Source organism: Gymnoscopelus microlampas (genome assembly GCF_963454915.1).
Source record: "Gymnoscopelus microlampas genome assembly, chromosome: 10".
NCBI classification, from domain to species: domain Eukaryota; kingdom Metazoa; phylum Chordata; class Actinopteri; order Myctophiformes; family Myctophidae; genus Gymnoscopelus; species Gymnoscopelus microlampas.
The window spans coordinates 33995482-34011201 of NC_139947.1; the positions used below are offsets into that span (position 1 = coordinate 33995482).

The window sequence follows — 15720 nt, forward strand, 5'->3', positions numbered from 1 at the left end:
CTCTGACATCGTGTGTAAAATGTTTGGACGAACAAACAACAACAACAAAAAATCTAAGCTAAATTTTTACCACATAACGAATTTTATGTTTTGGCAGAGCGAGTCAGTGTCAACGTGTTGCTGACAGAATCGTCACCAACTCTCAATCTCTCTTGGATATTGTGGTCGCAATTGTTATCTTGCACTTCTCCAGTGCGCCGGGTGACGCCTTGTTTGAGGTCACACCGAGGACAGCGACACCCCCACTTCCCAACCCCCCCACCCCCCATCCCTCACAGACCGGCTTCGGCTTCCCAGAATGCACCTCTCCAGCGTGTTGACCCTAGGGGTCGGCAGCTGTCAGTCACAGCCTCAGCTGGCTCGGCGGCTTCTGGACATGGACGGGAGGATGTGAGGGAGGCCTCTGAGAGCGACGCGGCCTCTGCATATGGGATCATCTCTGTGCATTCATGGCGAGTAATTAAATTAGCTATCCCTTCTCCTATTCTAATACAAACCTCAGGTTGAATCACCAGCCTCTACGTGAGAGGAAAGGCCTCAGGCGGCGATAGTCACACAAAGATGGACGCATATGCTGACAATATATATGTTCACTTCTTAACAGAGTTGTGCTTCATACTGGGCTTTGGCTGTCTATAATGCTTTGCTCTCATGCTCTGATGTGCTAATAATCTCTCCCACTACATGCTGTTGGAGAATCACAAAATAGTGAGTGGAGGTCAGATCTTAGTTTCTCTGTTCACATAACAGTCATGTCATTATGTTTATCTACTATGTTGTGTTCTACAGCCTTGCCCTGATGCTCTTTCGCTAACGTTTGACGATTCTTCCATCCAAAGCCTATAGCTTTGCATAATAAAGCAGGTCAATGCCTCACTACTCAAATAATTTAATTACAAAACCGTGTGTGTGTGTGTGTGTGTGTGTGTGTGTGTGTGTGTGTCACACACACACACACACACACACACACACACACACACACACACACACACACACACACACACACACATACGTGTGCACTTAAATGTGTAGGTGTTTGTTTGTGTGTGTGCGCGCGCATGAATATGGATGTGCATGCATACAGTATACAGTATGTCCACATTTATGTATTTTCAAGTGTGTGTGTGCGTGCGTGCGTGTGTGTGTGCGTGCATGCGTGCGTGTAAGGATGTAAGGTGTAACAAGGTGTGACGAAGCCCTGCCCAGTGACCAGACCAACAGGGGATGCAGGATGTAGTGGAAGGAGGGGTGCTGGTGGCCCCAGGGCCACAGGGTATAGAGTGAGAGTGTAGGGCTCAGAGGGGTCAACCTTATCCTGGCTGTCTGTGCCCAGAGCCAGGAGGCAGTGGGGGAGACCTGGGACTCTCAGCAGGCTGAACTGATTTCCTGTGCAGGGTCATGCCAAGGACAGGTTTACCCGGACGACCATGCATGCAGGGTTTAGGACCCAGGGTGTTCCGTCTTCCTAGAGGGGAGCTGGTTACCTTGTGGAGACAGTTTGGTATTGTTCTCTACAGTTCAGTGGTGTTTTTTGGCTATACTAATATGTTATCAAGTCATATCTATAGCCATATCTCAGGTTGAGTATAGGATCTAGTCAAAATATAATATAGTTTTTTTTTTAAACGTATAGGAAATCATTTGGAGTTGGGGCTTCAATTCGATGTGGTGTAAGTTAGATTTCTGTCTCTTTTTTCTTGTGCAAGTTGATATTTTAATGTTTAAAGTTGGCCCAACTTTAAACATTAAAACTAAGGTGTAAATGGATATCAATACCATCTAAAAAGCCATTGATATACAGGAGGAGGAGACTCTTGACAAATAACGTAGGCTACTTCCCCTCATATCTACCAATCTCTTACTCTCTTGACGCAAGATTGATATAAACGCTGTTATACCTGGGGGCGGCTTGGAGATCACAGCTCAGACGTTCTTCCTCTTACCCACAATTCTGGAATGCATTTACTCAGCTGGGTTCTAGAATTCAAGAGTGCTTTACTCTACTGCTGCAGGCCACAGAACAGAAGACATGCTTGTCATGAGCTTTGAGAAACACATGCCTGTCCCATCTCTCTCTGGCCATCCTAAAGTGTATTTGTGTATTTTTATAACCAGTGGTGTAAAGTAACTATAAGTACATTTACTCACATACTGTACTTAAGTAAAACATTGAGATTTTTTACATTTCCAATTTTCTGTACTTTTACTTCTACTCCACTACATCTCAGAGTCAAATATTATACAAATATTATACTTTTTACTCCACTACAATGATTTGAAAACTTTAGTTACTAGTTACTTTGTAGATTTAGATTATTATTACAAAACATACATTAACCACTTCAGCCCTATACATACATTTCTGCCATTTGAAAATAGCCGATCTACAAGCTCACAATGCTTTGCAAGTGGGATGCATTGTGAGCTTGTAGATCTGATATTTTCAAAAATGTTAAACATTTGAAAACGTATGAAATGGGCCCTTCTGCGGGGTACTTTCTACGTTTGGTAGCCTACTTTAAGTACATTTTTATACCAATACCTTTGTACTTTTACTCAAGTACATTTTGAATTCTGGACTTTTACTTGTAACAGAGTATTTGATACTTTTACTTAAATAAAGATTGTGACTACTTTTCTGACCACTGATTATAACAAAGAACGCCATGTTTCTCATGCCGTTTAAATAAATGACCTAAACTGAGGTTCTTGAAGAACACACTCCGTTTGAGGGAGAGTACATAGAATTATTTAGGTTAAGGTTATATAAAAAGGTTTTAAGTTGACAACAGTTTAGCTCTCCATGCAGGCCTTTAGCTCTGACCCGAACATGCTAATTCAAGTCATGTTGCACATTAACGTCATTAGCCCTTATGTTTAGGCACACAAATCATTTGAAAGGTTAACGAAGCCTGTCTTCTCCGTGTAAGCGGTCATGTCTTTGTAATTCATATGCAGCATGCACCAGATAACTTTTTTTTAAAATTCACAACAGCTTCACAACATATTTTAGTCAGTTGTTGAAAATGAAAATAAAAATTGAAAGCGTTTTGAGTACATAGTATATGGACCAGATTGCCTTTAATGAGAGTCAGAAAATGTTTTTTTCTGTTCACTTATAATGTAAATTCTTTGCCCACAGAAATATGCGTCCAGTCCAGCTTCTTATAATCTGTAACAGATAGATTGTTATGCCATTTTGCTGTTGATATAGGTTTTGTTTTGTTTTTCTTTCTTTCTTTTTTTTACTCTGATATCAGGTATCTCTTAAAAGTAGTGGAACGAAGTAGTTCAGTTCACTTTGGAACATCATTCAAAATGCAATGTTAACCAGGCAGGCCAAAATGCTTTGCTGCTGTATAGCCTCCTCGCTATTTGGATGAGATCTATTTAAATCAGTGGTTTAAACCCTTTTCATATCAAGGTCCATTATTTATTTGGTATTTGAGCCACGGACCATGCACCATTTGATGAGAGTTTGGCTCTCAGACCCAAAACTTGGACAATATTTTATTGTCGTTGGATACGATTTTGTCCACAATTGATGTTACATAGAGACGACATGCAGGCAAACAATTCTTCTACATTCTGTAGACTTCTTGTAAATTAAGTAATGCAGATGTTTAACAATATTTTAACTCTTGAGAGCGTAAAATGAAACCAAATGGACCCGTGGTTTCATTTGGTTTACACTCTCAATAGTTAAAGATCTATCTAATAAAGGGTCCATTTGGTTAACTCTCCATCATTTAGCTGGGGACCACCTTGAACCCCCTCAAGGACCACTGGTGGCCCCCGGACCACTGGTTGAGAACCACTGATTTAAGTGATTATGCTCGCATGCTGCTGACACGTTTAGCTTTCAGAGCTGAAACATGGAATCAAATGGGGCTTCTGTCCCTTCCCGAGGTAAATGGAGCCGGTGTTTACACACTTGTCCATCAGCTGGGGGAATGGGGGCCAGCACGCAGCCTCAGGTATATCCACAGAGATCGTGAGATGTCCTCAGAACCCATGTTACCATTCCTGGACTTGGTAAGTGCACTGTGTTTAGACACGGCTTGATCAGATTGGAGCTCACATGTCAATATCAACAGGTTCAGAGGCAGGCTTTAATCTCGACCCTGTAAAATGACAGCATTCTCTCTCAGTGGCAGCTGTGGCATTGTATTTTACAAATGAATTCGACACTAAAGTAAAAATGTGTTTTACTTTTGATATCGTATTCTTTTTTTTTGTATCTAAAAACTAAATGGAAGATGTCAAATTAAGTGGTTCTCAACCTGTGGGTCGGGACCCCACGTGATTTTGGGGGGGTCCCCAGATGACAGTGAAGTGAGAATTTAAGGACCTTTAAGACCTTTTTAATACCTAAAAAATATTACCATTACAGCATCAAAGGTAATCAACAAACTATACTATGAAAACATGGTCAAACTAACATTGGCCAATTTCTCAAATAATATAATTAAGAAGACAAATATTTGCGAGGCCTTGTAGATCTGCTATTTTCACAATATTTATCTGGGGGGTCCCCAGTTCAAATATGATTATTTTGGGGGGTCACAGCCTGAAAAGGTTGAGAACCATGCATGCACTGAGTTAAAACACGGACTATAAAATACGGAAGAGAAAAATTACAGGGACGTTGTAGGCTATTTATTGAAAGAAAAGTGGAAACGTTTTGATTAACTTGACTATAATATAGGCTACGAACTACCTTTCTTATTTTAAGCTATTCAACAAGCCCAATTATTTACACTATGCAAGGTAACGAAAAATATATTTGATATTGAATAGGGTTATTATTATGAATGATCAATAGGCTATAATTTGTTCTCTCTACTGCGTTGCATTTGTTTTTGCGGCGTGATTTAGAAAATACTGCGATCGAATAATCTGTTCATTTAAAACAATATCCTAATAAATTGATGTTTTAAGAGAACAGATACAACAATTCTCTATTGCATTAAGCTGCATGATATAAGTTAATTTCATTTAAAATTTCACAAGTTACGAAACTCATTTTAATGCTAGGCCAAATAAATAAATATGACACTGTCAGTCTTTTATAAGTCTATTTGTCTGTTGCTGCTATTATTATTATTATTCATATCATCATCATTATTATTATTATTATTATTATTATTATGTTATCCATAATACCATTAATGCATTTGAACACTGTAGTGTCCGGGTCTGTAGCTTATCTATTTCAAAGCATATGCTATAGAACCTATATATATTTTTTTTTATATCTTTTGCTTTTCTCCGGCAAATTCTTGAGCTGATACTAACTAACTTCTTACATCTCACATACATAAAATACATACAATTATGCTTAAAAATTACATTATGTTTTGTCCTATAAAGTTATCATTCTACTGGTCCATTTATATAACTGGATTACAGTTATGTATTATAAAAAAAGCCATGAATCCACGAATTTCAATTAGATTAATTTTTTCTCCCAGAAGAATTTGTTTATGAATTCCTAACCTTGCGTGCATATTTTCAATATGTAATGGAAACACTTTGATTGCAGCCAAAGATACACATCTATTGTATTTGACACTCTTGATTGTGCATACAAAAATAGGAAAGGATATGGGAATAAGTCTCCGCATCTCTTTCATTTTAAACCATGTGGTATAATTGAAATTAACATCTTATTACAGTCAACATACGTCTATTTCAATATTCGTTAATACACAATTTATAACCAAAGTAGCCTTGTTTCCACCTATATCGAGAATAGGAGTTGCAATTGCTTTAATCCGCCGTGCGTAAAGTGTTCTGCATGCCTGCCGTGCGTAAAAGTGGACGTGCATGTGCTCCCTCTGTCCCATTTGTTCTGGTGACTATAATAGTATATGAAATAGGAATTAAATGGTTAATTGGAGGGACAGAAAACCACGCGTGATTGAATTCTTGGCGGATTATATCAGACTGGCTGTCAAATATCCCTCCCCTTCACCCCTCCCCTCTCCGTTTCCAGTGATGGAAGAAGTACTCACATGTTTTACTTAAGTAAAAGTATCTATACTGCAGGATATACTCAGTTACAAGTACAAGTCTTGTATTCAAAATGTACTTGAGTAAAAAGTGCAAAAGTATCGGCATCAAAATATACTTAAAGCACCAAGTCAAAGTACTCATTGTGCAGAATGTCCAATTTCACAAATTCAAAATGTATTCAAAATCTTTTGAAAATAGCCGATCTACAAGCACACAATGGGTTGCATCACATACTGTGAGCTTGTAGATCTGCCATTTTCAAATGGCTGTATAGGACTGAAGTTCTTAGTGTGTTTTGTAATAATAATGAAAATCTAGAAAGTAACTAGTAACTAGTAAAAGTAGGCCTACAATTTTCCTTTGAGATGTATAGGGTAGAAGTAAAATGACTGACAATTGTAAATACTGAAGACAGAAAAAAAAAACTAAAAATTGTACTTAAGTACAGTACTTGGGTAAATATACTTAGTTACTTTACACCACTGTCCGTTTCACGGGTCTGTGTTTGTGATCTACTAAATCCCACCCACTTGACAAGAGCAGAGGGGCGGGGGGGGGGTCACTCTTTCTTTCTCGCTCTCACTAAGACAGCCTACAGACAGTATTGGAAAGCCTAGTCGTTAAACTACATGCCGGGGCGTAAAGATGGAGACCGAAAGTTGTTTGTCGTATTCCTCGCAGGCAAGCAGCAGAACTCCAGACGACTCCCCGGGACTGGATCACTCCGGCTCTGGGTCCACCGGATCCTACCTTCCTTGCGATGAACTTCTTCAGAAGACCGGCTCGCAGCACCTTCCTCCTCCTCCGCCGCCGCATCGCCTCGGCCTGCGCGCCGACTTCTACACCTCGTCCATGGGGAGGTTTAGCGACTCCGCCGCGGACTTTCCCTCCGCGGATCCCCGCTCCTCACCGGCTTCCATGAAGCACAAGTTCATGGACAATATTAATCAGGATCACAAGGTGCTGGCGACAAGCGGAAAGCCGAGTTTTTACGACAGCAATTCTGAAGGTAAGTTAAATTGTTTTGTTTATAGCAGTGGTTTTCAACCTGTGGGTCGGGACCCCCAGGGGGATCCCCACATAATTTGTTTGGGGCCCCCCAGCCCAGATGACAGTGAAGTGACAATTTAAGGACTTTTTAGACCTTTTTAATATACCTACAACAAAAAGAAGAAACAAAAAGAAAGATAAAAAAAGACCATTACTACATCAAAAGTAATCAACAAACTATAGGCCTACTGTAAAAACTTGGCCGATTTGTCAAATAATAACGGAAAGAGGCAGAAATTGTGAACATAGCAGAGCTACAAGCTCTCAACGCCTTGCAACGCAGGTGTTGTGAGCTTGTAGATTGGCTTTTTTCACAATATTTATCTGTGGAACCGAGTCAAACTAAATGTAATGCCTCAACTCAAATATGACTATTTTGGGGGGTCCCCAGTTCAAATATGATTGCATTGGGGGGTCGTGGCCTAAAAAGGTTGAGAACCACTGGTTTGACAACAAATAAGTAAATTAACTCATACAAGCGAATTAACGGTCAAGAAAATCACAAGTTTCCATACAGTGATTAGATTAGTAAGTGTGGCTGTGGGTAAATATTGAAGTGAAATTAAACTGAGCCCTAAAGGGACGTTAATAAAGGCCTATGTTTTCTGTTGAATATGGTCCAAAAATTAAAGACCATGGACTTGAGAAGGAATTTCACAAGAACTTATTAGACTATCTCAAGCCTTTAAGCCTATAAAATAACTGTAGCCATAATTTGTTTTTTTATGCGCAATTTTAGAAATGCACCTAGACTTAGACAATATATATATAAATAAACAAAACATATTATATATATATATATATATACATATACATCGCAGCAACAATATTCTCACATTTGGTATAATAATAGTGAAGTGGGAATGTTCCTTTTTGTTAGTTTAAGGAGACTTTTCTCATTATAATAAAAAAAAGTCAAAGCAATTGAATTGCCCTGACAATAGGTGTGAAAGCATAGCTTGTGATAAAAATGTCAACAAGTTTTATCTGTACTTGACACCCCCAATGTCAATTAGGTTTGATGTAAAGTGTGAGGTTAAAGGTCACACAGGCAGCCAGTTGGGTGTGTGATTAGGGGTTAGCTAGGCTTTTGGGCCAAAACCGCTAATGGCATAAATACAATTATTCTAAAAATAAAAAATAAGTAGAAATTGCATGCCAAAGTATTTTTTCATAATTTCTTGCATTGCAAAATACATTTACACACAATAAAACAGATGCACTGTTTTTTTTTAGTTTTTTTTTAATAAGAGTTAGTTTTAAATAGCTTACTTCCGCTTAACAGCTGTTGGACTTGATGAAAATTATAGTGCAAAGCTTAGGTATTACAGCAGCAGTGTGTTGGACATAAGCCTGAGGAAATTATGTGGTCTGCAATTTTATTTATTGATGTTGATAATCTATCCTTCAAAGTAACAGAGCAAGGGATATAAGGGCTGATAAGGACTTTGTGATATCTTTCTCCAGAATAATATACATCTTCTTGATTCATGTCATTGCCAAAGAAAGCAGACCAGTCCAGATATTTTCAATATATTTTTAAGATAACGGCTTTGTTGCTGTGAGAGAAAAAAGACATGCTCTGTCTCTCTCTATCTCCCGCTCTCACACAGTACACAAACATACACATTTATTTGTCTATTTTGTACCTTTATTGAATCAATTATTAGCTGAAGTATTACTTTAAAGCGCATTGTGTCTATGTTTGAATTCATGTAGCAGCCTATGTGCTCATGTGTAAAAAAATACATTTTTGGATGTTTGAATCATGCACCTTCAAAGGGTGATAATGTCTTCCTGTTTTGTCTGGGGAGAGGGAGGTTAAGAGATAGCAATGGAGCAAGGCCAAAAGGTCAATGCTATGAGGACTTCAAAATGTCCCATGGACTCTTTTAGCTCATATACATTCCATTAGATTTTATTCATAATATTCTGTTGTTAACAGCCCACTACAGTCACAAAATGTGCAAATTTAGAGTTCATAAAATCGTCACAATAGAATTTCTGATATTTTTGAAGCAAAGTGGGGTCTGCGGGTACCCCCACGGGTTCTTGAGGGGGTCCCCAGCAAAATTATAGCATCAAAATCAGTTTAACCATTTAGCTTGATTTGCTATTTAAAAAAAAAGCTCTATTTTCGGATGCGGGTCCGTGACCACAATTTGGGGTTCCTTGACATGAAAAGGTTTGAGAACTACCGCTAATAATAATAATAATCAGTGCCTGACACCATCTCATGGAATGTAGGCTTAACAATATACAGTAGGTGGTTGAAGTAATGGTCCTTTCGCTTATGTGGGACTTGCTTTGACGTTCATGTTTTTGTCATAATAAATATTTTAAACATTACATTAACAAACAATTACATATTCTTGTTATTGTTTATATAAATAAGAAAACACTCCGCACATTCCACCGACTTTATTGGAGACTCAACAACAATGAGTCATTGACCGATTTCCATCCCAAACTAATTTTAGACCACTTTACCATTAGAGTGTTTTAAGTTTTTAAGTAAATATATGACCACTGGAGAATTAGCGGTTCTCAAACATCTTTATGTCAAGGACCCCAAAATGTATGTATTTGGCTACGGACCCCCACTTGAAAGGATTTGGTGTCACGCACGCCCATAAGAGAACATTTGTCAAGATTTCTCAAAATGTTTCAAGCTCACAATGCATCACATTGCAACATATTGTGAGCTTGTAAATTGGCTATTTTTGAAAAGCCCAAAATAAATTGGGCTTAAGTGTTTAAACTGTTCCTCATTTTGCTGCAGACCCCTTGGAACCCCCTCTTGGACCCCTGGGGGTCCCCAGACCCCACTTTGAGAACCAGTGCTATAGCAGATGTAGCTTCAATAGTGATTCAGCATCACACGATGCACAACCAGGTAGAACCGTTTGGCTTATGGGGCCGTCGATGCAAATGGCCATTTCGCCCTTGAAGATCCCAGCTATTTTCCAGTAGAACTTCATGTACAGAACAAGAGGCCAGGAAAAGAGGAGCTCAGACTTCCACCACAATGACGTCACCGTGCTAGAGTTGCTCCATTCTTTCGTGATATTCCTCCTCGCTTTAGTACATTTTCACTTTATCTTCTACATGCATTGCACTGCATTTCACATAGATCTCCAATTACCGTGAGCTGGAGGGGGGGAGCGGATGTGGGTTTTCTGACAGGGGGAAAAGCTATACGGTGTCCTATGGCCCCTTATTTTGCGATCTTGAGAAAGAATATTTTCAGCATGAACAATGGTGTGAGGTTGGATCTAATGGACATGAGGAAATTAATGTTGCAGTGAAAAGTGCTCTCTGGTGGGACCTCTGTTGAATTAGGAGAATGGCAAAGTACAGTCTCAGCAGTCCCTTGTGTGAGCCTGCGGATAGATAGAGAGTGATTTTCTTTTCAGGACCCTCGGTTAGACATAATGAACATGGACAACAACATCCAAACACTGCAGGAGGGGAACAGCCCTTTTCATGCTCTGTTAGAAATCAGGAAAATAACACACTTTAGACTTCCTGTTGACTGCTGCACATCCTACATGAATTAAAGCACAGAATGTGCATAGATAATTAATAAAACAATCACGTACTGTCAAAATATATATTTTGGTAAATTAACTTTCAGTGCTCAGTCCAAGTTGTCTTTTGGTGTTTTGATATGCGGCAAGCATTTAAAACGTACAATCAGATATACATAAAAGAAATGGATATGTCCGTCCTGAGGTTGACCCCAAACATTTCATCTTTGTGTACCTAAAAACCAAAACACACGCAAGCTTGTGTTCATCTTGTTGATTTGCGTGTTTAATTCAAGTCACTTGTTAGGAGCTATGAAGCCAACAACGGTGCTCCATTCAGATAGTATTGTGCGTGTGAGCTATAACCTAATCAAAGCAAAGGGTCAGGTTCATTAAGGAAAATCAAGAAGTTTGGAATGTATGTTGATGCTCTGTGTCTTCTCAAAGCGCAACAATTTCTCTGTGCTCTCATTTCCACAGTCAAATCTGGAATTTTATTTGAACTCTGAAGTGTAAAAATGAACCCAATTCTTCAGGAAACAAAATAGTGAGGCACAGAAACGAGATGGGAAGGGTTGTTCCAATTTCCTCTGTCAGAGTCATATCTCCTCAGTAAAGTAAAATATTTCAGGCTACATCCTGTTTGTTATTTACTTTATTAACAAACTTTATTACGCTTGTCACACTGTAGCCATATAATCAATCCTTAACTGTATTAGTCTTGCAATCCGAACAATAATGTGGCTACACAGTAAAATCCTGATTGTGTGTTTAACTCCGTAAGTGGTACCTTTTTATACTCTCAGCTTTAAATGAACACGCAGGAGTGTTACAGTGTGACTTTGACTTTGAGAAAGTAAGTAGAGATTCTATATCATGTATACTTTGATATAGGATACATTGGCTGTTGAGGGACCCAGAATTTTGGGACCCCCCCCCCCCCCCCCCCCACAGTTACAGGAAGGTCTTTGTAACCACCCTGCTGCCTCGTTATTGAATAACAATAGACATTTGTTTAAGTAGATTATTTTAATAAAATACTGGTGTTGGAAAAATGATCTGCAAAGTGGAATTTGGCAGAAGGAAATCTTGTGTGGGAGATAATATGAAGGTTGTTTTGTCTGTATTTTACAGCTGGCAGATAAGTTGTTCATATTTTTTTTACCTCTCCTCTCTTGTGTCCACTGCCTTAGTCAGAGAGAAAGCACTTCCAAAAACCATGGGCTACCCTGTGATTGGCTCGGACTGCTGTGGCAAACTGAAAGAGCCAACTAATGGACTGCATGCGGGAGATTCTATCGCTGACTCAATCGACTTATCGGGCAAGAACAAGAAGCGGCGCAACCGCACCACCTTCAGCACCTTTCAGCTGGAGGAGCTGGAGAAGGTCTTTCAGAAGACACACTACCCTGATGTGTACGCCCGAGAGCAGCTGGCCCTGAGGACTGAGCTCACTGAGGCTCGAGTGCAGGTAAACATTAGGCCTATACTTCTGTATTTATCATTTTCATATTTTGCAAATGATAAATCTCTTAAAGGAGTAGTTCAACCCAAAAAAGTACGTATTTTCTATCAATTACACACCCCATGAAGCCTTGAATTCATGGAGACTTTTTAGTTTTTGTCGCATTCTTGAGCAAAAAAATTGATGGCCGCGTCATCGGTCAATAGGAGACTCAGTTCCTGCCGGAGACTCCGCCGGTCATCAAATTATTGACTCAGGAATGTCTCAGAAAAATCTCCATGAATTCAAGGCTTCATGTGGTGTGTAATTGATACAAAATAAGTAATTTTTTGGGTGAACTACTCCTTTTAAGGCTGCAATGGGTGCCTACGTATAAGCTGCTGTGGCAGGGCTGGCTGTGTGCCCTGGTATATAGCACCTGATTCACTAATAATACATCACCACAATCTATCATATATTGTTATATCTGTATAGATGTTCACTTTTACCCAGGTAGTATTACTGTTTGTTGACTGCTGTCCTGTTATCTTGTAATTGTCTTTCATTATTTAATCTGTCAATATATTAGAGAACCATTGGCACTCTTATTTACACAATTTCAGGTGAACACTAGCCACCAGCCAAATGCTTGTCAGTTTTGAATGTGGCTGGTAAATTAATCTACACATCCGCCCACTTTAGCAGTTAACCAGTCATCATTCATTTGCTCTATTTGTAAAAGTCAAGTGTATTCTTTCAGAATTGCACAGGTGTCAGGTGAATTTGGGAAATCCAGCAATCTTTCATTTAATCTGATTAGTCTAGAGAACTTAAACAATTACCTATACTGAAGGCCACGTTAAATTAAGTCTTATAAGACAGGCCATAGTGAACACTTCCTAAATGCTGTGACAAACATCTTGTAATCAGTGGTGGAAAGTAACTAAGTACATTTACTCAAATTCTGTACTTGAGTAAAACTTTGAGGTATCTACATTTTTTGATACATTTACTCCATTACATTACATCTCACAGGCAATTGTTACTCTACTCTGTTACTCTACTACAATTATTTGGCAACTTTAGTGTTGCAGATTGAGATTATTATTACAAAAGATTAACTGATAAATTACGATGTAATATTATAGGTTAAGATACCCAGCAACACTTCAAAGTAATTAAAATCAGCCCCACGTCTACCAGTTGCAACATTAAAGTGACGCACACATTAATGCATTACTAATTGGCTATTCTGCATAATACCTTGAATGCAGGACTTTTAATTGTAACATAGTATTTGAAATGTTTTTTATTTGAGCAAATGACACGACAGTAGTCAAAAATGTACAACAGTATATTGATGTACCTTTTGTTTTGCACACAAATATCAAAAACAAATTACATTATACTGTACATGTAACAGAGTATTTCTACATTGTGTTATTGCTACTTTTACTCAAGCGAAAAATCCCAGTTCTTCTCCCACAACTGCCTTTAACCACTGAAACCCACAGGGGTCTATACTTGGCCCCCTGCTTTTTTTCTTAATCCATTAAGACTTGAGGCCGATTCTACAAATGCCCTCTAAATCAGTGGTTCTCAAACTTTTTCTTGCCAAGGAACCCCAAAATGATATGAATTTGGCCACGGATCCCATCTGAAAATGTTTTGTACCAGGGACTCCCAGAAGAGAAGAAATTATTCACTAATAATTAATATTTTCAAAATGTGTCGCAAAACTTTGCGACACATTGTGAGCATGTAATAGATCTGCTATTTTCGTTGAATGTTTGCCCCAGAATAGGGTCGTTAGGGTTCATGTGGTTAATGTTTTGTGTTTACTTCTGAGGTGTGGTTCCAGAACCGCCGAGCCAAATGGAGGAAACGGGAACGCTACGGGAAGATCCAGGAGGTTCGCAACCACTTTGCTGCTACATATGATATCTCTCTGCTCCCTCGTCATGACACGTACCAGGTAGAAACTCACACATACAGTAGGACATTGGTCCTTGGTGGGGTACCAGGGGTCCCCAGCAAAATGAGTTAATATAGCATCACAATCATTTTAACCACTTTAACCATATCTTATACATAGCTATTCAGAAATAGCCAATAGCCGCAGCCAAATACATATCATTTTGGGGGTCCTTGACGTGAAAAGGTTTGAGAACCACTGCAGTAGGACACTGATTCTCAACCTCTTTAAATTCAACAACCCTCAGTTTGATTATGCATTATGCCAACTTCAAGGATACATATTTGATACAATTGTTATCTATCAACACTTAAAATCCTGATTTTAATTTAACTCTGAGAGTGTCCAAATGGTACAGGGCATGGGTTTAATTAAAAGTGTACATTCGTACACTTTACAGACCTGTAAGGGTCCATTCTGTTCCTAACTATAAATTATTTATCCTTGGACCCCCTGGAACCCCCTCAAGGACCCCTGATAGTCGCCAGACCCCATGTTGAGGTCCAGTGCAGTAGGACACTACTGATTAACTTTATTTACATTACATGTTGCAGAGGCAGCAGTATTGTTAGTAGCAGAATTATTATTATTATTAGTAGTAGTAGTATTAATAGTAGTAGTAGTAGTAGTAGTAGTAGTAGTAGTAGTAGTAGTAGTAGAACTAGTAGTACTAAAGCACTAAATTCTAGATTATTAATTTCACTCAGAAACAAATTACAAGTCTAACAATTGACCCATATGGGTCATATATAACACAGTACCAAATATAATTCAATAAAGAGAACACACACACACACACACACACACACACACACACACACACACACACACACACACACACACACACACACACACACACACACACACACACACACACACACACACACACACACACACACACACACACACTACATTTAACTGTAGATGTGACCCTATTGAATTGTGAATAATTTGCATAGTAGTTCTATGGAAACCCAATGGTCTTTTTCTCATGGTGTCCTTATCTTGAATCCTCTCCCTGTCTAGATGCAGAGCAACCTATGGCCTGGGGCCACTTCGGGTGGCGGCGCGGGATCCACGAGCGGCTGTGTCCTAGGTGCTGACTCCATGCCCTCATCCTGCATGAGCCCTTACTCCCACCCCCACAGTAACCTGCCTGGCTTCATGGGCATGCCTCCATCTCCCAGCCACCCCCATCACCACCATCACCACCACCCCTCTCACCATCCAGGCATCAACGGCCTCTACTCACTCCACAGTTTCCCAGGGGGCCTTGGGTCCCACTCCTTCGAGCCGGGGCCTGAGACGGAATACAAGCCAACGGGCCTAGTAGCACTGCGGATGAAAGCCAAGGAGCCCGGCAGCCTCCTCTCTTGGCCCACATGACCACCACAGTGCCGGCGTCCTGTATTCTGCACTGACTGAGCACACACACGCACGCACTCGTGCGCGCGCGCACACACACACACACACACACACACACACACACACACACACACACACACACACACACACACACACACAAATGTATCACAATTAGATCCTCAAGATCATTTAAGTCTGTCAGTTTAACAGTCCCAAATGGTCCTATAATCCCTGTTTTTACTGTGTCAGAGTTACATGAACACTGTGGATTTTAATGTGTACACACCCGCCACCGAATATGACTCAGATATTCTCCTCTCCAATGTAACATTTATGTA

General features: G+C 39.5%; 1 protein-coding gene across 1 annotated transcript; it reads left to right on the forward strand.

The window, feature by feature from the left end:
* Positions 1-6663: 6663 nt before the first annotated feature.
* Positions 6664-15403, forward strand: alx3 (ALX homeobox 3; the record flags this gene model as incomplete). Its single annotated transcript, XM_084068802.1, has 4 exons — positions 6664-7027; positions 11792-12069; positions 13892-14017; positions 15044-15403. The coding sequence occupies 4 exons, from the start codon at positions 6664-6666 to the stop codon at positions 15401-15403; spliced, it is 1128 nt and encodes a 375-aa protein (XP_083924928.1).
* Positions 15404-15720: the final 317 nt, after the last annotated feature.